Source organism: Suricata suricatta, chromosome 4, assembly GCF_006229205.1.
Source record: "Suricata suricatta isolate VVHF042 chromosome 4, meerkat_22Aug2017_6uvM2_HiC, whole genome shotgun sequence".
Taxonomy (NCBI): Eukaryota; Metazoa; Chordata; class Mammalia; order Carnivora; family Herpestidae; genus Suricata; species Suricata suricatta.
In genome coordinates, this window is record NC_043703.1 from 141,127,531 (window position 1) to 141,150,196 (window position 22,666).

General features: G+C 49.9%; 1 protein-coding gene and 2 long non-coding RNA genes across 5 annotated transcripts in view; 2 read left to right on the top strand and 1 right to left on the bottom strand.

Moving 5' to 3' along the window:
• Positions 1-22,666, top strand: part of GALNT14 (polypeptide N-acetylgalactosaminyltransferase 14) — a 208,002-nt gene that overhangs the window by 115,270 nt on the left and 70,066 nt on the right. For all 3 annotated transcript variants that reach the window (XM_029938005.1, XM_029938003.1, XM_029938004.1), the window contains exon 2: positions 16,889-17,058. In XM_029938005.1, coding sequence (XP_029793865.1) covers positions 16,889-17,058 — 170 coding nt within the window. The remainder of the gene's footprint in view (positions 1-16,888; positions 17,059-22,666) is intronic.
• Positions 6,882-7,513, bottom strand: LOC115290195. The gene is made up of 2 exons (XR_003908011.1): positions 7,353-7,513; positions 6,882-7,043 (listed from the first exon to the last, which is right to left on the bottom strand). It is a non-coding gene; the product is annotated as an uncharacterized LOC115290195 (long non-coding RNA).
• Positions 17,540-18,058, top strand: LOC115290196. Its single transcript, XR_003908012.1, has 2 exons — positions 17,540-17,580; positions 17,682-18,058. It is a non-coding gene; the product is annotated as an uncharacterized LOC115290196 (long non-coding RNA).

Below are 22,666 nucleotides of genomic sequence, written 5' to 3' on the forward strand. Positions count from 1 at the left end.
TTATTTTGAGAGAAAGAGAGCACATGCAAGCAGAGGACAGGCAAAGAGAAAGAGAGGGAGAGAAAGAATCCTAAGCAGGCTCCATGCTTTCAGTGCAGAACCCAATGCAGGGCTCAAACTCATAAACAATGAGATCATGACCTGTTCTGAAACCAAGAGTCAGATGCTTAACCGACTGAACCAATCAGGTCCCCTTATTCTTCCTTCCTGCTATGCTCCATTTCTTTGTTTCTGTCCCCCACCCTCCCCCACCAGCAACATGGTTGCATCATGGCCATGGAGTTTACATCTTGCCTGATCCTGAACCTGACTTAGGGCAGGTCAATTCTTGACCGCTTTCCTAGCATATCTGAGCCTGCTCACTTCCTCCACAAGGCATAGTCTGAGGGCCGGGAGTCCTGTGCTCTTTTCTGCAGCCTGAGCTTGTTGGCTGGCTGAGTGAGGGTGAGGAGGCAGGACCTGCAGGGAGGCTTCATGAGGACACTGGCCTCTGCCGGATACCAGACTTCCCAGAGAAAATCCACACTCCTACCTCTAAGGCATAGGCAGTTTGGGGCAGGACAGCCCGATAAACAGGTAATTATAGTGTCACGATAGGAGAGGGGACATTTTTAGATTGCCAGGGTCAGATTTTTCTCAACTCTTTTCTAGTACTGGTGGTGGAAGTTACCAGTAAGGATACTGGTGTGTGGGGACCAGGATTAAGCATGAGACTGAAAGTCCAGAGAAGCACTTGTAGCCCAGGGTAAGAGATGGGACCCAACTGTATTGTAGAAAACTCATTCCAGCAGCAGTGTGAAAAATTAAATGCACATCTGAAGACTTAAATCCCCAGAGCCTGTCTTTTGGTCAGTTTGCAAAAAGGCCAAGGAAATACGTTTTGTCCTCGGAGCTGAGGCACCAAGGAGTAGGAAAGTTCCTGAAAGTGAGTGATATCCCCACCCTTTCTTATCCTTGCCCCATTTTAAACACCCTCAGCTTCTGGGCAGCAGCTGAAAATCACCCCCCTTTCTCTCCCAGGGCTGTTTCCTCATGGACCTCTGGAGATGTTTTCTAAGGCGGCCCAGATGGCAGCCAGGGCTGGGGGGTGTACATCTGGATAATATATCTCAAGGTTGTTGTCTTTTTACAGCACAGCACTGGGCAGGGACCAATTACAGGGTCCCTCTGCACAGCATGCCTCATTACTGTGCTCAGCATGAAATGGGCAGAGCCTGGAAGAGCTGGGGAGCTGGCTTCCGCCCTCTAAAGGGTAGCCAGGAAGGGAGGAAGGAGGACATCATTGATTTCTTCCCTATCAGACAGGATTGCCCACGTAAACTCATCTTTTCAAGAAGGCACCCTCTCCTCTATACTGAACTTGACAGCCAGGTGCCTCCTGGGACTGTAGGGTAGCACTGGATCTTTGATACTTGAAGCAGAAATTTGCATCTATGTGTATAAGGACATTTCTCTAGGGAATGGGGCCATTGGCTTCCATCACATGGGAAAGGCAGTCATGTCTCATCAAATAATAAAGAATGCTGTCTCTATTTCACTCCTAAATTTGATGGGTAGGGAAAATGACCCGAGACCCAGAAGTGAGAGTAGAAGTCATTTACCCACGGACACAGGATGTGGTGGCAGAGGCACACCTGGAAGCCAGCTCTCCTGTCTCCCTCCAGGACACTCCTCGCTGCCTCATTGGTGAGATCACTTCCAGTGCTGCAGACACACAGTGTTTTCTTCTTTACCAACAAATAAACATGTAGCTGCTATTAACTGAGTGCCTAGTGTATGCACGGCACAGTGCTCAATCATGACTTACATGATTCCACTAGTTCATAAAATAGCATCAAGATTTCGCATAATTGGCAGCTGTGGTGATGGTGTTCTCAGTTGCCTGGGTGAGGTTAAATCACTTGCTCAAGGTCACAGAGATAGAAACTGGAGGAGAAAGATGGCAACCCTGGCCCTGTTGGGTCCCCACTCTTTCCATCCCCCCTTGCTTTCTCTGTATTAGACTCCTGTCAGCCTGACCTATCCCCTACAGACCCCAGCCAAGACCTGTGTGCTTCCCTAAGTATTCTAACAGGCCGAGCCCTTGCTGGCCTTCCCTTCTTTGGACAGATGGGGCCGTTACAAGTTCTTTGTAGGAAGATGGCCCCGATTCCTTCACCAGCCTTGCTCCTTCCTTGCTGGCTGCCCTTGGGCCTATCTCCTTCTCCTCCTCCTAGCCTGTGCTTGTACATGACATGGAAATCATGGTATCCAGATACTAGGGCTCTTAATGAGATCATTCTTGTCCATTGAGTCACTTATTCAACAAATTTGTATACAGGCATGGTCTCTGCTTTCAAGAATGCAGTGGCCTTAGGGGCACCAGGTGGCTCTGTCATTTCAGCATCTAGCTTCAGCTCAGGTCATGATCTCACAGCTTGTGGATTCGAGCCCTGCATCAGGCTCTGTGCTGACAGCTCGGAGCCTGGAGCCTGCTTTGGATTTTATGTCTCCTTCTCTTTCTATCCCTCCTCCATTCACGCTCTGTCACTCTCTCCCTCAAAAATAAATAACCATTAAAAATTTTTTTTTAATAATGGCTTGGTCAGGGAGGAAGACAGGAAATATATACTAAGACAGAGTTACCTGGTGCTGGCTGGGGCTTCCAGTTTCCTGGAAGGAGAGATACAAAGTTCTAGGAGACTATAAGGAGAGACTAATTCAACCTAAAGTTCATGGAAGGGCCCTTTAAAGATGCAGCACTTTGTTTGAGGCTGATGGATGGGTAGGAGTTGATCAGATAAAGAATATTCCGGGGAGAGAGCCCAGCAGGCATGGAGGCCTGTTTTCAAGGATGCCCTAGCAAAATACCACACATCAGAGGCTTAAACAACAGAAATTTATTTTCTTGAAGTTCCAAAGGCCAGAAATCCAAGATCAAAGCCCTGACAGTGTTATTTTCTCTTGAGGCCTCTCTCCTTGGCTTGCAGATGGCCACCTTCTCACTGTGTCCTCACATGGCCTTTTCTCTGTATGAGGACCTTCCTGGTATCTCTACCTCTTTTTATAAGGACACCAGTCATGTGGGATGAGGGCACCCCTCTGATGGCTGGTTTAACCTAATCATCTCTTTGAATATCTATTGGCCTTATCTCCAAACTGTCACATGAATTAGGGCCCCCCTGATGACCTCATTTAGCCCTAATTACTTCTTTAAAGGTGATATCTCCAGATATGGTCATATTCTGAGGTTCTAGAGACTGCAACAGGTGAATCTTGGGAAGAGACAACTCAGCCCATAACTGATGGGAAAGAGCTGGTCTTGTTTTAGAAGCTGAAGAGGCTAAAGGCACCTGGGTAGCTCAGTTGGTTAAGTATCTGACTTCAGGTCATGATCTTGTCGTTCATGAGTTCAAGCCCTACATCAAGCTCTGCTCTGACAGTGCAGAGCCTCCTTGGGATTCTCTCTCTCTGTCTCTCTGTCTCTGTGTCTCTCTCTCTGTTCCTATTCTCCCTACCACAACCTCTCTAAATAAATAAATTTTAAAAATATATCCTTTAAAAAAGAAGCCGAAGAGGCCAGTGTGGCTAGAGTATAATGAACAAAGAGGAAGGGAGAAGTGGCTTGAGACTGGAGAATTTGCAGGGCCTGGGGGCCCATGGAAGAGTGGAGACCGTATTCTGAGTGCAGCAGGAGCCACTGGAGATGCTTGGAGCTAGAATGTGAGAGAGAGGATCAGGTGTTATTTTAAGAAGGTGACTCTGGAAAGTAGATGGTTTGGGCCAAGAGTAGAAATGCAGTGTGGGCCTATGGCAGTCGGTGGTGGTTGGGCAGGTTGTAGACAGGAGAGGGCAGGGGGTTGGATGGAGACCCATCTTAGGGCATGGGTGATGGGTTAGATATGTGTGGGGGATACAAGTGATCAGGCTGAAGGTGTAGGTGAGAGAGAAGGAGGCATCAGAATGACTGTCAGATTCCTGTTTTGAGCCCCTACATGGATAGTGGTGCCATTTCCTCACATGAGAAAGACAGAAGGAGGTGCCAGTTGGGATGGGAACATGGAGCCTTCCATTTGGAACCTACTCAGGGTGAGACATCCAAGTGGGCATCATCAGGTAGGCCTTTGTTTAGCTCAGCAAAGAGACCCAGACCAGAAAGCTATGGGGAATTAGCCACCTGTGAGAGGTGTTGGAGGCAGAGGAATAGAAGAAATCACCTTTGGTGAGCAAGTAAGAAGAGAAGAGGAAGCAGGATTACATCCATGAGAATTCCAACATTTAGAAGCCAGGAAGGAAAGGAAGTCAGCAAAGATGATGGAGAAGATGCCAAAGTATGAGAAAGAACCTGAGATGGGGCTCCTGGAAGCCAAGAAACAGTGACTGGTAGGCACTCAGTAAATGTGGATCCTTTTCCTTGCCACTCTCTCCTTCTGACTTAATTTTGTCTCTTATTTCTGAATATCGATTGGCCCTTAACCTCAGGTGACAATAAGAACTCAAGAAATGAGTAAATGAATGAATGGCATATGCACAGAGTGAAGGAAGCAATGCAACTGTTATGGGTGGGACTTGGGGGGTGTGTGGGGAGCAGGGGATGAGTAACTACCCTCATCCCCTTCCTTCCCGGCATTGATTCTGTCCGAGGGGCTGGGCTGGGTGTGAGTTTCCTGGAAACCCATAGCCCTGTCTTGCAGATGGCTCTCTGGGGAGCCACTTCTCATGCTTGTCAGGCATCCTGGCCTGAGCGGGACCGAGCCAGTCCCCTTGGCTGCCCGAGCAGCGAGCCGCCTCCCCCAGCAGGTCGCCAGAGCCCCTGTCGCCTTTCCTCCCCGAGCAGCGTCGACTGCACTGTAATCACACAATTATGATGCCATTAAAATGTCACATTTGGAGAAATCCATATAAACAAAGCATTAACAACCACTTGAAAATTGCAGTCTTTACCACTAATGACCTACTTTCGCTACACACCGCGCCCTCCTACCACCCCCACTCGGCTGCCTCTTTCCCCAGCCTCACTTTCAGATGCGCACCAGAAGGCAAGGTCTGTCGTCTTTGCTGCCTGGAAATCCCTGGTGTCTCGTGTGCTGGGAGAAGCTCTTTGACGGGGCCCGAGACAGCCAGGCCAGGGGAGTCCAGCGTGGGGCCACTGAGGGAATGACACAAGAGGAAGGCACACCCAGGCAGAGATAAGTTCCTGATGGAAGGACCCTCTGAGAGAAGCTGATCCTTGGGAAGTTGAAGAACGAAGGTAGTGTTGAAAACCTGAAAGGCAGCCTTGGGCCTTGGTTTGACTGCCCCCTTGGGAAGCAGAGCGGAAGCCAGAAACGTAGTGGTCACACTCACAAGCATAACGCCACACAGGAGGAAAAGTGTCCTGCTCCAGGGCCATGGACCAGAGGGCTTTGGCTCCCTGCCGCTGTGTGTCCAGGATGGGACGTGGGTGGTCTGGGCAGAGAAGCACGGGGCAATAGCGCTTTGATAGTTTCTACTTCGTTTCCCGGAAGAATGCTCCAGAAAATTTCAGATACTGAATTTTGTCACCGGAATCTAATTTTAATGCATGAAGAAAATGGATTACTTAAAGGAATTTTATATATGAGTGCTCTTATAAAATAAAGTGAATGAGTGCTCTTATAAAGTAAAACATAAACCAAAACAGCTCTGGCAAGTGATTAATCTCTTCCCAATGTATCTGAATTGCAAATCCGATTCCCATAGAGTCCCGGATGTGATTAAAGGGAGAGTATGCCCGATTCTGAAAAAGCCACGGGAGGCCACTGGGGAGGCCACTGTGGATTCAAGGATGTTGAGTTAGCACGTAGGAGGGGGCTTTAAATAGCGCTCTGACACTCTCCACCCCCTCACGGTTCAGGACTCTCCTGCAGAAGGGATCAGGCCCCAGGCACTCTGATGAATGGACACGAAGGGTTGGTGACCAGCTCGTCATTTGGGGAGCAAGTATTGGTGCTTCCTAAAGTGAGGGAAATGGGGGTCCTCTTTACAAGCAGATGCATCATAAACCTCTTTTTTATCCTGTCTGTGACAGGGCATGGACGCCCTTCCCACTGTCATAAAGATGGCCAGTATTTAGGACAGGCTCAGAAGGATCTCTCTCGGTCTTTCAGCCCGCTGCCATTATCACTTGCTCTGTTGCCTGCAGCACTGGATTTGCCCTTGGCAGAGGCGGCCATCCCCCCCCCCCCTCCCAGATTCAGCAGGCAAGCCGTCTGGGTACTGTGGGTCTGCTTTTCACATAAAAAGAGCCCCTTTCATAAAAGCCAGCCAGCGGCCCCCATGGGGTCCTGCTAGATAAAGTCATTTCAAAGTCATTCTCTCCAGTCCCACACCTCCATATTCAGCAGCTGACCTAGTTTTGAGGGAGCTAGAGGGTATCTGGATGTCACCTTATTTACAGAGCAGATAGAAAAGGCACTAAGCTCTGGGCCCTCGCTGCTGCACACAGTATCTGGGGAGATCTAGCCTGCACCTCGGAGGCGTAGAAGGGAAGGGAACAAATTCTCCTCAGCTGAGAGCTGGAGGCTTCTTGCTAATGTCATCTTTGGGGAATGAATGACAGGGCTTAGGGAACACCTGGCTCTGAAACTCCTTTTCTAGCCAGAGTCCAGTTTGGCGTGCAGATGAGGAAAGGTGTTTCCAGGATTATGTGGCATGGTGGTAGCGCCTCCTCCCTCGTCTTCCTGTCCCTCTCCAGGCTGGCGCTGGGTTAGGGGCCCTCCACCATGACCCCCTGCCATGACAGGTCCTGCTTAAGGAAAAATAGAGCCCACCTGCCCAGGTTTAGTCCCAGCACCTCCGCTTAGTTGGCCAAGTCCCATTACCATCTCAAATCTCAGTTTCCCCTTCAGTAACATTGGATTCATGATGGTGTCTGCTTCGAGTTTGTCCTGAGTATGCAGCAAGTGACCTTTATAGGACAGAGCCTGGGGCATGGTACACATTACAGACGACCAGCTGCGGAAACTGATCACCTTTCCAAGTCAGTACTTTTCCCCGGCTTCCCAAGGCCATCTCCATCTTGATTTCGCCAAGGTCACCTCTGTCTGGGAAGAACCCAGAGAAAGATTTGAGGAAGCTGCAAACCTTGCTAAACACAGTACAACTGTAGGACTGGCCATTCCAGCCCTCAGAAGCCAAATCCTAGGAGGCCTGGAGGAGCCCGGCCGGAGCTGATGTGTCCAGTAGAGGAGAGGGGCCCGCGGTCATGCTGGGAGCCCTGACGTCCAGGTTCCTTGGCCTGATGGAGACTTGGGGTCTTAAGCAGACTCAGGCTTCTGACCTCTCCCCCAAGATTCCCCAGGTCTCTTGCCAGAATCACCCGCACACCTTCTGTGCTGGCCCCAAGCCCTCACCTCCACACTTGGTAAAAGGGGGATAGCTCAGAGGTCCCACAAAGCAGTGTCTGGCCTGCTAAGCTGGAGATAGCCTTAACTATTACTTCTTAAACTCGTTTTCTGTCCCATCATTTGCATGGCTCTGAGCCCAAACCCATGTTTGAGATGGAGCTCTGGGGTCGACCAGCCCTGCTGAGGCCCAGCACACATTAGCGTTGGTAATGACCTATAGCTTTCATCACAGTTGGACAGTCAGGTGATGCATACAGTCAGTGGCCCAGCGATGTTGTCAGAGACCCCTTTCAGCCATGAGGAAGGAAGAAGCTAAACAAAAAGTGGCTGGCTGTAAATTGCCTTTTCTTTCCATTAGCATTCAGTCCCCAAAAGAAATAATAGTAAGCGCAGCAGTGTTGACAATAATAATATGTTACATACGCATTATGTTTTGCCAAGCAATTTTTCAGGCCGTATCTCATTTTGGAGATCTAATCCTGGCCTGTAAAGTTGTGTGGGGTAAGGATTAGTACTGCTCTCAGGATGTAGGGAAAAACTGACCACAAGCAGTTGAAAGGTCGTGTGGAGCAGAGCCAGACTTGGGACCCAGCTTTCCTGACCTGCGTTCTCTTTATGACATTGAAGTAACCGTGGAGGATCACAGGATCCTCTCTGGAGCGGTACACCCCTTCCCTGCCCATCTCCACCTTCCCTCACCCAGACACTCTAGCAGCCGCAAATCTGACCAGGGAAGTTGGGTTGAGATGTACAAGGGGCCCCTTGAAGGGGAAAAGAAGTCACAAAAACAGAACCAGTAATATGAGCACTGTTCCCGTCACATAATCCTTCCTTCCTTTATCTTTACCCTTCTCCTTTTATTCCGTTACTGCCCCAGGATCACAATTTGGTAGCCTGCAGGCCAAATTGAGCCCAAACACATATTTTGCCTCACCTGAAGGGAAGGTTTAAAGAGTGTCAGAAGGCAGGTGGTGTGTGGTACTTACAAGGTATCCACCAGCATTTCTGTTCTCCGTGACCCTGAAGGCATGTTCGCTTGTGACCCCTGCTAGATACTTTGGTTCAGTAGGGCCCCTTGAAAATTTTTTCTCTCCATAACTATTCCTTGAGGCAAAAGTGCTTTGTGATGAGGCCTGAAGATATTCCCCAGCCCTGTTCAGGCAAAGGAGGGGAGATGAGCCGGGCTTTGGGAAAGAGATTTCTTCTGTCGCTGAGAAATCCAAATCTTGTTGTTAGTGCTTGATTATTTCCTTCTAGAAATTGCTTCCCGTGGGGTGAGGCTCTGACCTCGCCCCATCTCAGTCCAGAGGCCCCTGTGGCCACGTTGGAAGATGGCTACAGTATCGCCCTTGCAGACCCGCCCTTGGCCGATGAGGTGACCAGGCGCCCAAGGTGGCTCAGCTGTCCACACCAGAGACAGTGAGCTGCAGTGTCGTGCTCTGTCCAACTGGAGGCTTCCTTTCCAAGCCCATTTGCGGCTCTTCTTTTCCCAAGTCCCGATGCTCTGCTTAGTCTCCCCTGGGACCTGGTTCCATCTCTTTGTGCCTGTTCTCCACCAGCATCAGCCTCCTGGTTGTGGACAAATGCATCTCCTTGTGCCACCGTGCAGTCCACCAAATCCTCTTTCTCCTGAGCCCCGCGGGGGTACCTGGCTGTCTCCCCTCCCTGATCTCTTGCTCTCTGGATTCCAGACCTGGAAATGGGGAGACTCCTGGTGTTCCAGTCCTGGCTTATTGCTCCAGTCTTTGAACACAAAGAAGATGAGGAAATGAATGTGAGTAGGGCCAGCTCCCTCTCCATCCTCATGCCCACCAGCAATTAGGAGGTATTCTTTCAGCAAGCAATAATCAATTAGAGATGCCTGTCCATGTAAAGGGGCTCTGGGTTTAGAATCTATAGGACTTTGGATAAGAAGGGAGCAGACACATCAGCATGAGTGTTCACGTACCCAGGCACCTGCGGGAAGCTAGGCCTTCTTCCCCAGTCACACAGACTTGTACTTCCCAGGTACCCCCCTCTCATGCTAATTAGTAAGCAAATTAATCTCCATATAAAGTCCAAATTGTGTGAGTTTCTTTTTTTCTATTCCAGAAACAAAAGCTGGGCTTCTGTCCATTCCATTAATCATATTATATTTCACAGTTGGCGTTTTCAGGCAATTATAATAATTATCAGGACTTCTCTGCTTCCAGAAAGCTCAAAGCCTCCTACAAAGCCGCAGTTGTATGTGTTGTGCAGTTGGGATACAGGTGGTGTGTGTATGTTGGGACAGTGGCAGGGAGGAGAGAGCAAGGCGGCTCTTGCTGTCAGAGGTTCAGTGAGAGTAATTAGAAGCAGATAGAGAAAGAAGCCAGTGTTCGAGAAGGTTCTAGGCTTGGCCTCCAGGCTGTCCGACCCTCCAGGGGCTCTGAGAAGCTACAGCACACAGCTCCCAACAGACTCATTTTCTAGGCACTGCCTGCATGAGGGGAGGGTGAGGAATGGTTGTGAAAGTGGAGAAGAAATAGAAAGAGCTGGAATAGAAGAGTAAACTCATCCCTGCTGATTATACGCTGCCTCATTTGGTCCAAGAAATGGCCCTTTCCCCCTCCATTATATGTCCATTCCATCTATCACATTCCTTAAGGAGTGACTTTCGTATAATTAATACTAACCATTAAACTCCAACATTGAAGGAGCAATTGCCTAATTCGAAGGAAAATTTAAATTTATTACCAGCACCCGAGATAAAATGAATACTGAAGAGGAGAGAAAACCCTGCAGAAGATAAATAGAAAGCCAAGTGGGATATTGACTTGATCCTTCTCCAGTGCAGGGTAATTTGGCTTCTAAAGTGAGTTAGATCATAATAAATTAAATTTAGATTTCTGCACATCAGTTAAATAACTCCCAAGACAGAATTCCAGTGAGAGGAAGAGGTGATAATACATGGTGGAAATATTAAAATGAAGATCTTATCTAATAATCCATAATTGATGTGCTGTCCCTAGATGAGGGAAAAAGATTTTCCAGCTCTTTCCTTTGCCATGAGCCCCCGTGAGCACCAGCCCTTTCTTTTTTCTTGGGGTTTGTCCTACACCTGGAAGAGTCTGTTCCCAGAGCCTTTCCTTTCCCAGACCATTCACTCTAGGCAGGATTTAGAGATTGTGCTGTCCTCTTCACTCTCTGGACAGGTTCTTGGAAAAATAAGGTCTGTCCCCAGCTGGGTGGCCATTAGAACAGTACCAAGGTGACCAGATACTTTTACAATTTTATGGACTTCCCAGCGAGGAGGTAAAAAGTGGCCCTGGATGGATGAAACCTTTTAGTGATGTTGGGGGAACACAAGCTTTGAAGCCAACAGTCCTGGGCTAGAGTGTTAATAGCAAACTCACGATCTCTGTGGTCTTAAGCAAGCTCCTTTATTTCCTTGAACCTCAATTTTCTCATCTGTGAAATGGGAACATTACAACCGGCCTGCCTACTTCACAGGATTCCAGTGAAAAAGCTATGCAGATATGAGAAACATTTGTTTGTCTATTTGATATTGACCCTCAATCATTGTTATTCTTTTTCTTTCTAAAAGTTATGCTTGGTTCTTTTTCAATGAGCTTTTTGTTCTTTGCTCATCTTTTAATTCCATATTTTAACCATTTTATCTACAGTTCTGCTTTATTTTGTATCCATAATTGTTGCATCTGAAGTCTTTGGAAGCTCTAAATCTGTTGTTTATAATTTCCACTAACTTACAGTGACTTGTTTCCTTGGGTGTCTGCCCTTCTTTTATTGTGATTTCACCTTTGGATGAGCTCTGTGGGAATCCTGGGGTTCTCAATTGGAGATGCTTTTCTCTAAATAGGATTCACATTTGCTTCTGCTGGGAGTCAGGGCCTACTTCTGATCTGGGGCCACTTAGTCCCTCTTCCTGGCCTTAATTATGGAAGACTTGGCTTCAGTTTCTCCATTTTGGGGGAGTCAAGGTTTACCTTGTCAATGACCTTTACCCTCAGGGCAGCATCACATTTCATCTGCCTACCATTCAACACCCTGTATAGTCCCCTGGCTTCTCCCTGCCTCTCACACTGAAGATTTTCCTTATAGCAAGCCAAGAAATACATTTTTAAAACACATTAGTTGTCCTCAATGAAGGATCTAGTTGTAGGAAGGCCCCTGTGAGTGTCTGGTCTGCTGAGGTGCCAGAAAAGGAAGCCTCCCGGGGCAGAAAGTGGGGACACCGCGGTGCAGGGAAACTGAGGCACATGGGAACTGCAGTGTCCATGGCAGGCTGAGAACCCGGCCCAGGTCTACCGGCTTTGAGACAGACACCTCTCAGCTGTGCAAACTCGGGCAGACCATTTATCCTCGCATGCCTCAGTTTCCTCATTTGGAAATTGGGAATACAGTTTTCATCGTATGTTAGGTTTGCGCAAATTGAAATAAGTTGGGCCCCCCCCTCACTCACTGCGCCCCTCTGAGGTTCTGACAAGGGGGGCTGTGGGATTAATTTTGGGTTTCTGATATATGGCAGACATTACCATAGGCACAGCATTTTCACTGAACAGCTTCGAGGTCGCAAACCTGGATATAAAAGTTACTCTATCATGAGCAGTGTTTCCTCTTCTCTTACTACAGGCATGGAAAGGTTTCCAGAGCGTTTGAATTCATGAACCCTATTGGACTTATGTTGGTCCTGTTCTCCTGGAACCTTTCATATATGTTTTGTACTCCTCTGTGTCCATTTTGGGGTCATACCTCTCTATGGTGATGGTACTGGGGGTAAGCCCTGGAAGGTGCAGAAGTTGTAGCTAAATATCTGAAAGGTCACAAAAAGATTAGAGTTGTATCAAATAGCCCTGGGGCAAAAAACAGACCCAGAAGGGAGATACTGCCAGGAGACAGATTCTGGTTCAATATTAGAAGGAAACTTCTAGAAGTTGCAGTCCTTTGAAGCTTGGAGTAAGCAACTTGTGATCTCTGTGTCCCTGTCTGTACCCAAGAGAGATGTCCCCTGGACAACAGAATGTTATGCTGGAGTTTCAAACATTGGATGGATAGATGAATTATCTCATCTTTAAATAATCAGTTTTGTCATTATTTTCAATGTTGATCTCCCGTGTGTTGGCCTAGCATATTCCAACCTTCCTGCAGGAATCTGCCTGCAAAATTGTACCCTTCTTGCCATGACTGGGTGGAGACTGGGTGCCTAGAAAGGAGAGTGAAAGACGGGGTGATGGTGAAGGGGGCAAAGAGATCCTTTGAGAGAGGAAGATCCCTATGCAGAGAAAGAAGTTGGCTGAGAAAAATGGTGGGAAACACCTAGATAGTCTTAGAAGATGATCCAAGAAGATGACAGTGAGGCTGAGACAGGGCAGTGTCACCTAACAACTGTGAGCATAGCAGCTGGGGCCGGGTTACATGGGTTCAAATCCTGACTCTAGCGCTTGCTACCTGTGTGACATTGGGCAAGTCACTAAATCTGTCTCTGCGTTGGTTTCCCCGGTTGTAAAATGGGAATGGTCAAACTGGCATCTGTGACTATGAGGATGATATGTAAATGTGTATGACACATGATGGGTACCCCCCCACCCCCGCAAAGTGTTAGCCCTTTTATCTAGGGTAAGTCTGAGAAGTTTTATTAAGGATCAGCACCGTTCAGAATGGGATAGAAGCCTCATCGAGAGAGACGTTCTCTGATGGTGAAAAGGAAGAAACAGGGTAATGAGAGAACTGAAAGCGTGGGAAAGGAGAGAGGGAGACAGAAACATTAGTGGAGAATAATAGAGAGCCACATAATCAGCTCTAATAGTAATAGAGCAAAATAATCAGTGTGAAAGTAGAACAGGAGGAGCAGGATGGAGGAACGGGGGCTGAGGGGGTGGCTCATGAAAGCATGGTAGGAGGAGAGAAATGAAGCCACTTAGATGTACTCCAGATACTTTGTCTTTGGTGCCAAATTATCTAAGCCGGGGTTTGGCTGACTTCATCAGGGATATTCTCTTGAAAAGATTGTCTTTGTTATCTGTGTGTGGTATTGTGCTTACTGTTAGAAACACACACTCTAGACTGAGTAAATTCAGGTCAGAAAGTCAAGTGTGTGTGTCTTGTTGTGGGGAGAGGGGGAAGGCAGGCTGGGTGGTGGTAAGGGCCACACAGGAGGGGACATGGTCCTGGGCTGGGGCCTCATGGGGGCTGGTGGGTGTGTGTTCTTGTTTAGGAGAGCGGTATCTCTCCCTGTAACAGAGAAGTTTGTGGAGGTGAAAGTGAGTGTTCAGGTACTGTCCCAGATGATCACATGGGCCAGGAAGCAAGGAATCCAAAACCTGGGTACCACCTGCTGCACTCTGGGCTCGCAGAGGCTGAATATGGGGACTCATGCATTGAAGAGCTTGGAGGCCAAGTCCAAATTAGTACCGGAAGTATCTGGCAGTGTCTGGGACCCTGCAGAAATCCTGGGAGGGTTGCAGCCACTTTGATATGGGGGCTGGCAGGAGAAGAGTAGCCGGTCCTTCCTTTGGGTGTGCCCCCCACCTCACTCCTCAAGGGGGGTGTCTTTGTCTGCCCACTCAGCCTCAGCAGAGGAGCTCCCCCTGATCTGTGTCCGTGGTAAGACAGAACAGACTAGGACGCTGGGAGGTTCTGGGAAGGATGCAGTCACCAGCCCCTTCACTTGCAAGCCATCAGGCTTGGGCAAGCCAGCCAGCCAGCCTCTCTCTGCCCATCCCTCCGGGTCCAGATGGGGTTGTGTGTGCACTCGGTGGCATTGTGTGCAAGCTGCCTTGTAAAATAAAAATTGCTATTCAGATGGTAGTGTTATTATTTTAAACACAGACTCACTATTACCTAATACATCCAGATATCATTATAGAAGGACCATGCTCCCAGTGCAGGGAGTTCTCCCCCCCCCCCCCCCCCCCCGTGGATCCCAGCGCAGCAAAGTGTGAATCAGCTCTGTGCATGTGACCATCCAAGGACCCTTTGACTCCTGATCATTTAGTTTCTCTCACCAGCCAGGCTGTTACTCTGGCCCTAGGCTTCCTGGGGGCCAGAGTCCCAGCTGAGTTCCCACGGCACCATCCCCATGGAGGTGGATCCTGGTGGGGAGTTCAGAGATGCTTTGCTGCCCTGATCGCTGGGCCGAGCAAACAACCTGGCCTTAGACCCCCTTGGTCCTGGGCCTGGTCTGTGTGAATAGAGAGTAGGGGTTGAGGCCAAGAGGTGTTTACCTGCACTTTTTCCAACCCCCATGCATCTGCACAGGGCCCGCCCCTCCAGCTGTTTCTCCAGCTGCTGCATGGAGCCGCCCAGTGGTGCCCCAGCACTGCCCCAGTTCAGGCTTCCCTTCCCACCAGCTTAGATGGCTGAGATCACCTCCCAACGGGGCTCCTTGTGGCAGCCTCTTCCCTTTATTTCGTCCTGCACATGTGGTCAGAGACCTTTCCTCTTGACCCGCTTGACCCAGCTGTGTTTCAGAATTTTCATTCACTCATGTGCTCTTTGCAGTTCATGCATTGGGCCTCCGCATCCCTGAGCAAGCCATTCCCTGAACAGGTTCTCCCTCCTCCGGGTCTTCCTGCTTTCTGTCTGGTTTTCATTATGCATGTATTTCCCTTCCCATTTCCTCTAAAGCAAAGCCAACTCCCTGCTCATCTTTCAAGCACTAACTCATTTGATACTTCTTCCTGGAAGCCCTCCCCATTTCCCTCACCCCTCTGGTGTAGATGTTATAGGTGTCTTCATGCATGTCTCTCTGCAGCCCGTCCAGGGCTGGGCCTTCCATCTCCGCATCTCCCGTCCATATCACAGAGCTCTGTAGGAGCTCACCACGAAGAGAATTGCAGAGAATCTAACTGGGAATGAGCCAGTGGGAAAAGTTGCAGAGCCCCACGACCCTTCCCTACAGAGGAGGAGGTCAGGGTCACTCTGCGGTGATGTTCCGAGCATGGGTGACAGCTGTCAGGCTGTGACATTGCACAGCACAGGCTGGGGGGTCTCACGCCCCACCCTCTGTATAGCAGCCGTATCCCAGGACATTAATAAAATCAATTATTGGATAAAAATCGCTGGTTTCCAAAGCTTCATTTTGTGCTATTAGCAGGAGAATGCTGTTTCAAAAGGAGATAACAGAAAGAGGGAGCGAGAAAGAGAGAGATCAATTACTAGATAAAATCAAGTGGAGCCTGAGATAAATGGGTACCCTGGCGAGCCGCCCCTCTGAGCTGCCTTCTGTGGGTAGAGCACCTGCCCTCGCGTGTGTGGGGCCTGCCCTGGGCTTCCTGTCGGGCTCCCCACCTACGGAGAGCATCCTAATCAGGGACGGGATGGACACTACCCAGGCAGCTTTTCATACTTGCACAGCGACTAGGGTCAGTAACACATAAATGAGCATCTTATCCTTGGTGACGATGCCAGCCCCCGAGAGCCCCAGCCCCCGCTTCCCAGGGCAGAGTCTGGCCAATAGGTTCTTTCCAGAGATACAGAGTTCTTTTTGCTTTGGTGAACCTGAAAGGCCTGAATGGCTCTCTGCTAGGGGTGACGGTGCCAGCATCCACTGGGCAGTGGCCATCAAGGGAAGCATCCAGCTTGTAAAGGCTCTGAAGCCCACAGCCTGCTGGCTGTGTGCATAGTCTCTGCTTGGCTGCGGATGTGGTGTGGGCGGGCCAGATGGGGCAACCTGGCTGTGGGCAGGAGCTGTCCCCTCCCAGGGTAAATCACCTCCTCTACTGTGTGAATGCCTCGGGTGGGGGAGGGAGAGGGGGGAGGCCCAGGAGACTGAGCTCTGCTTTGGGCTCTGCCACCGTCCACCTGTGCAGATGAGCCTGTAACCCTTGTGAAGACTTGCCTTCCTGGCTCAGCACAGAGAGTTTAGGGAGGATAAAACAAGATCCTGAATACAGAAGACACCGTATGTGTTCTAAAGTGCCATCTCCACGTACGGCAAGAGGATTACTTGTTCCCTCATTGATGCTTCTTAAAAACAATCACAGGTTCCTGGGTTGGAGGCAGAAGGGAACACACCGGGCTCCATCTGGTGGGTAGCACACCATTCCAGGTGGATCGCCTACTTCTCGTCTCTTCCTGTGCCACTGGGGTGGGGGGGGGGGTGACAGTCATTTTACACCTGCTATGTGCTAGCTCCTGTGCCGGTGCTTTTCAGCCAGGTGTTCTCAACTTACCCTGGAGAGCTGTCCTGTGGGGTCAGGCTACTAGGACCCAAGTCCTAGCCCTGCCACTTCTGAATTGTGAGGTTCTTAGTCTATTCAGGCCGTTGCCTTGTCCGTGTAAAGAGACTGTGAGAACCGTCCATCTCTTAGAACTACTATAAAAAGTGAGCCAAGGTTCTCATACAGCACCTGCTACATAGCACTCAGTAAATGGTACCTGCCTTCCTTGTGTTATTCTGTTTGTTGTTGTTGCCAGTGTTATTAACGTCCTACCTCTCGCCCCATCTTTGAGCTAAACGGTGCCAGGAAAAATCTGTTCTCTGCAGCTGGGCGCTGACAGACAGAGAGGGCTGATGGAGGGCAGGGAACCATTCTCACAGACTGCCCGTTTGTGCTACACAGAATTTGGACACTGACTGGGAAGACCTGTGGGACCAGTTTGATGAGCGGCGGTATCTGAATGCCAAAAAGTGGCGCATCGGTGACGATCCCTATAAGCTGTATGCTTTCAACCAGCGGGAAAGCGAGCGGATCTCCAGCAATCGGGCTGTCCCGGACACTCGCCATTTGAGGTACTTCCCTGTTCTCCTCCTTATTACTGTCTGCCCTTCCCTGTGGTCATGACAGAGAGAAAGCAGGTTGGTTTGCGCCATGCACATGCCAACAATGGGGACATTGCTGTCCATTGCCGTCTGGATGTGAAAGTGTCTGTGATGTGCTGGTTTGTACAGTGTGCTACTCACTGCTGTGAGCCATCCCCAGGAACCCACCGGGAGAATGTGGGAGCCCCCGCCCCTGCACCTGGCCCTCCTCACCCATTGGTCACCGCGACATCATGGAACACTAAAGACTCTGTGGCCTGGGCCCTATAGCAATTCCCATGGCCTGGCCTGGCTTTCAAATGGAGGGAGGGCAGGATGGGCAGACCCCTGGGAAGTCAGGTTGGTGGCCTCGTCTGTGGAGATCAGGCCTGGAAGAATGCAGAAAGTTTCTTTCTCAGCAAGAAGAGCCTTTGGGATGGCATGTTGCTGCATGACCAATCCTTCCTGGAGTCGAAGCGGCCCTTTGCTTCCTGGTGAGGCCTGAGTCGGCAGGTCAGCCTCAACCCTAGCTCCTCTGTGCTGGCCTCCTAGCCCACAACTGGGAGTCCCCGCTGTGCCAGCGGCCCACTGGTATGTGTTTGTGTCTCCTGCAGGAATTTCACTTTGCACCAGCTTCAAATGGCAGACTGGCGTGTGCGGGGTAGAGGGGCTGGAAGGCATGGTCACACTGAGAAGCCGTGCGGCTTGTGTGAGCTCCGTAGCTTTCCACCTTGGTTCGGGTCCACGAGTACCCACTTGTGGACACTGGGGTTTATGAGAAGGGCGAGAGGAATTTTCATGACTTAGGAGGCTGGTCAGTCTGTGAAGCCTGGTAGACTCAGTTTCCCCAAGAAGGCCATACAACGTGAAAACCTTGACTTATACAGCATGTATCCCATGGAGCAACTCAACCAGACCTTGTCAACGACCACCATTCATAAAAGAAGCTGGAGTCTTTGTTTCCCCACAAAAATAAAAGCCAGAGCGGGAATGCCTGGGTGGCTCAGTTGGACAGCATCCAGCGTGGCTCAGATCATGAGCTCATGGTTTGAGTTCGAGTCCCATGTCGGGCTCTGTGCTGACAGGTCAGAGCCTGGAGCCTGCTTTGGATTCTGTGTCTCCCTGTCTCTCACCCTCTGTCTCTCTCTCTCTCAAAAATGAACATTTAAAAAATTGTCTTAAATAAATAAAAGCCAGAACGATGAGCTACAGGGCATCTGTGGCTTCGAACTTTGAGGGTTTGTAAACCTAACTCTCCCCTTATGGTACCCACAAGACTTCCTGAGCAGCAGGAAGACCCCCACAGCCAGAGATCCCTGCTGGTGGCTTGAATGCTTCTTAAAGTCAGAGTCTCATATTATTGCTATTAAAATTCCCCAGCACGTATCCTGTTCCCTGGCATCTGATAAAATTTTCTTTAAAAATCAGATCATTTGATTTCCCAGAGTAGGGACTACCTACAAGAAAACAGCAAAGAGAACACAGAAGGCAGAGATGCCCCAGTGGTCCCAGGCAGGTCCCTCCTTGTCCTGAGTCCAAATGACAAGACTCTCCAGAAGGACTAATGGACGCCTCCTGCCAAGAAAGCGGCAGGTGCAGCCGGGTGAGGGCTGGACCCCAACCTCCAGAAGGAAGGCCTGCCGTAAGGGTTCACTGAGCAGACAGGTTCGAGGGGGTGCACTGACCAGGACCAATTTCTGCATTCACCCTAGTCTGCGATCTAAGAGGCAGAAATGAAAGTGGTTTATGAGGGCTGAACATATGTGCTGATTGTGGGGGAAGAATGGAGACTATTGCCAACGATCCATGTTTACCAGATCCTCTTCAGGGCCCTCCACGGTGTGTTGCATTTGTGAAGTAAGTGTGATCTGCTGGCATGAAAGCAAGAGGGGGAGAGAGGATTTAGACGAAATCCAGGCCCCCTTTAGGAAGAAGGAGAGGGCACTAACCTTGCCCCTGTAGGAGCTGGGGTTGTATTGCTCAGAGAACCTCAGATTTGTGGATCGTGACCTGAAAGAGCAGGAAGCAGGGAGGACAAGTGATTGGGAATGAAGGCCAGCGCAGGGGACCAGGCCACCACAGCAGGGGTGTTGAACTCCGACCATCTGCAAAGCCCCAGGCTGGCACCAGGAGAGGCCATCTCCAGGCTAGAGCTGGTATGGGGCTGACCCTGTGACCATATCACTCTTGTGCTAATGAGAATCCCAGCAACCACCAGCAAAGCCCAGTGTTCTTCCCTCAGATGGGCCCCCCAGGGAGGTGACCTTCCATCTCCAGGATCTCCTACTTCCAGCCCTCGCCTCCCAGGAGTCTGTGTCCAGGAGGTTAAAACCCCCAGCTAAGTCCCTTAAACCTATGATTCCAGCCTCCCTGTATCTTGACTTCATCCTGATGCAGTGCCCAGGGCCTCCCTGCAGAGCCTTGGGACCCTTCTGGGGCCCTGCCTACTGCAGATCTGACCAGTTGTGGCTGCTGGTGGCCTATATCCTAGAGACCGGGGATTCGATTTGGGGCTGGATCCTACTTTGCCATGGGGGCTGTCCTGGGCATTGTAGGAATCTGGGAAGCATCTCTGGCCTCCACCCACTAGATGCCAGTAGCAGCCCCCACGTTGTGGTGACTGAAAATGTCCCCAGATTATCGCCGGATGTCTCCTGAGGGGCAAAGCTGCAGTGAGAGCCATTGCTGTGAAATAACCCCACTTGTTAGCTGAGCTCTCAAGAGGGAAACATCAACGTGCATTACCAGCCCCAGCAGCAGGACAAGACCTTTGGCCTTTGGGGGAGGCCCATCTCTACTAGCATTTCCTGCAGAGCCTGGTGTGGGAGAGGATTTCAAGAAACGTTTGTTGAACAAGTGAGAGGGAGGTTAAGCCCACAGAGACACTTGGCTACTTCCTCCCAACTGCCTTGTGTGCAAAGAGGGAAAGAGCACCAAGAAGAAACTTGCTTTGTCGTCTCCGTCCAGCCTTGGGGGCTTTAGATGAGGGGGCAGGAAAACAGACTCAGTGAAAGGAAAAAGGCATTTTCCCTTAAAGAGTTCTTATTACTGTAAAGAGAAGAGTGAAGAAACAGCATGGGGGAGTGGCCTGAGCTTATTAAATTTGCTTCCAATTTTCTTACCACAGTAATTGGATTCTGATTTATAGGATGCATGCGGACAGCGCCTGAGACAGAACTATTAGCTGAGCATTAGAGCAAGCATTGCTGAGAGGCGGGTGTTGGGGGGCATCGCTCAGGAATCCAAAGATGCTGTGGGACTGAGGGAGGCAGCAGGTGGATGGGGGGAAAATGATGCTTCTAAAGTTTTCACCCAACAGGTGGCGGGGCCGATGGAAAAGCCACACGCGCTGGCTGTGTGGAGCCCCTGACCAGCACATCGTGGTGTGGCGGTGTGGGAAGGCAGCCCCAGAGAGGCCGGGGGCTTCATATCCCCATACACAGTGGAACAGTCACCTTGCTGTCTTGGTCGTCTGAGCCAAGGAGCCCAGGGTATTTTGTGGAGATGGCCAGGTTGCCCTGGAAGGTGGAATGGCCAAGGCCAGCAGACAGGCTTGGAGCTCCCCATTCCTGGGCTTTGTGGGGGTGCCAGTGAGTGATGTCCACACCCAGGATAGTTTGGAAAGTGAGTAACTATGGTTTCAAGTGGATCCTCTGCTCATTCACCCTTTGGGTTTGACAGTTTAACCTTCCTGTGCCCACCCACATTTGACCTAACACCGCCTTCATGGTCTCAAGATTGAAACCTGCTGTCATCGGCCTTTAGTTATATCTTGGCCATGACTCAGTTTCCCCATCCCTGGTCCTGGGCCTGTGAAAGGCGTGGGGACCAGGTGACCAGCAAAGACCTTCCGCATGTCCCTGCTCCTTTCTTGGCTTTGTGTCCTCATGGTGCTTGGACTAGATAGCCTTGAAACCTTATCAGGGCACAGGTCCCTGCAGTTGTACCTAAGTGCATTCATCTGTGCTTGGTCTTCTCATTCCAGGCGCATCTGCAAAAATGCACTGGCCTGTCCCGCCCACCTCCATGGGAACCCAATGGTTGTGCTGCATCAGAGCAACGTAGTGCCACGTTTTCCCCCTGAGACCCACAATCTTGTTAATGCCTATCAGACCCTTAACTCCCAAGGCACTTCCTAGGCCCTCTGAGGTCACAAGGATAAAGATGTGGCTGTCTGTATCAGGGGGTGGGTATAGTGGGCCATAATTAACTCTTTCAGTATAAGGAAGAGATAGAGCATCTAGCTGGGATGAGTCTGAGAAGATTTCCTGGGGGAAGCTCTCCTGTTTATTAAGCACTGACTGGTCCAACAAATAGTCCTCATTTTCCGGGTGTCCCCCACCGCTGTCACCATATTTTGATGATTACAGCTGGATTTGGCATCATCCAAGTAGCATATAAAACATCTGGGAGACAGGAAGCCATTAAACAGAGACACACCCCTCAAGAAGGGAGGAAATATTTTGATAAAGCAAATGTATATTTCTGTTGTTGCCTAGCAATACTTATGGGTTTGCTTTGATTGCAGGGGAGCAGGTGGTAGGGTGGACTGTGCCCATGAGCCGTGAGCTGCAAGGCATTACAGCTGGGAAGCCTCATTAGGTCACCTCCTCCTGGCCGGCTGGGTTTGATGGCTCCTCTCAGCATCCTCTTCCAGCCTTTGTCCAGCACAGTGCTAAATGGTTCAAACAGTAGGATACCCATCGCTCGCCTGGCGGGAAAATTCCATACTTTTATACATCTCACCAGGAAGATGTTTTTCCTTTGCTCCTTTTCATCCTGGGAAATGAAGGGGCAGTGGCTCAGTCTGGGATCGCGTTTCTCCCCTCGTATTTACTCGGTTGGAATGGCTGCCGAAGATCATCATCATTTCTCTCCTTGTACTCGTCACTTAGCAGTAATAGGATAAAAATCTTTATGGCTGAAACAGCTAAGCATAAAAAATGTTCATATTCCCTCAGAGTCAAGGCTATTCCACTGGCTTAGCACAGAGTTGGTGATTCCACGTCAAGGCGGAGAGGAGAGAGGAAACCCATCACAGACACTTAGCTTTTGCAAACATGCTCTCCCCATCTGCTACTTTCTGGTCCCTCCTGTGCACCATTTTTCAGTATAGGAGTTTGTGAGCCTGTTTATAGTAGCTCTGAGTGTGCTTCCCTCCAGAGCACCCTGGAGTCCTGGGGAGCCTTGGAAGGTAGCAGGAGGAGTTTCTGAATATCCCAGAAGCGGTTCTGCAGGAGAACAGTATCTGCTACCCTGGGTGGCTATTTGAGTACCAGATACTGGGCTGGAGAAGAGGTTCTCCCCAGGTTAGGAGAGGAAGAGAAAACACAGAGGTGGAGATGGAAGGTGCCTCTGGGCCAGGATTCCTTACACTCCTGGTCCCCTGGATCCTCGCATGCTGCCACTGTCCCTCCGTCATTGTCTGTTCTGTAACCTTCAGGCATATTTCCTGAAGAGGCAGCATCTCAGCCTTTGAAAGGGGACCAGTTAAGAAAACTTGCGATGAGAATTCATCTGAACAAACCACATTGGCTAGTGTTTTCTCACATCTTGTTTAAGCTCATTCCAGCTTTGACATTATGCATCTCCTCCATTC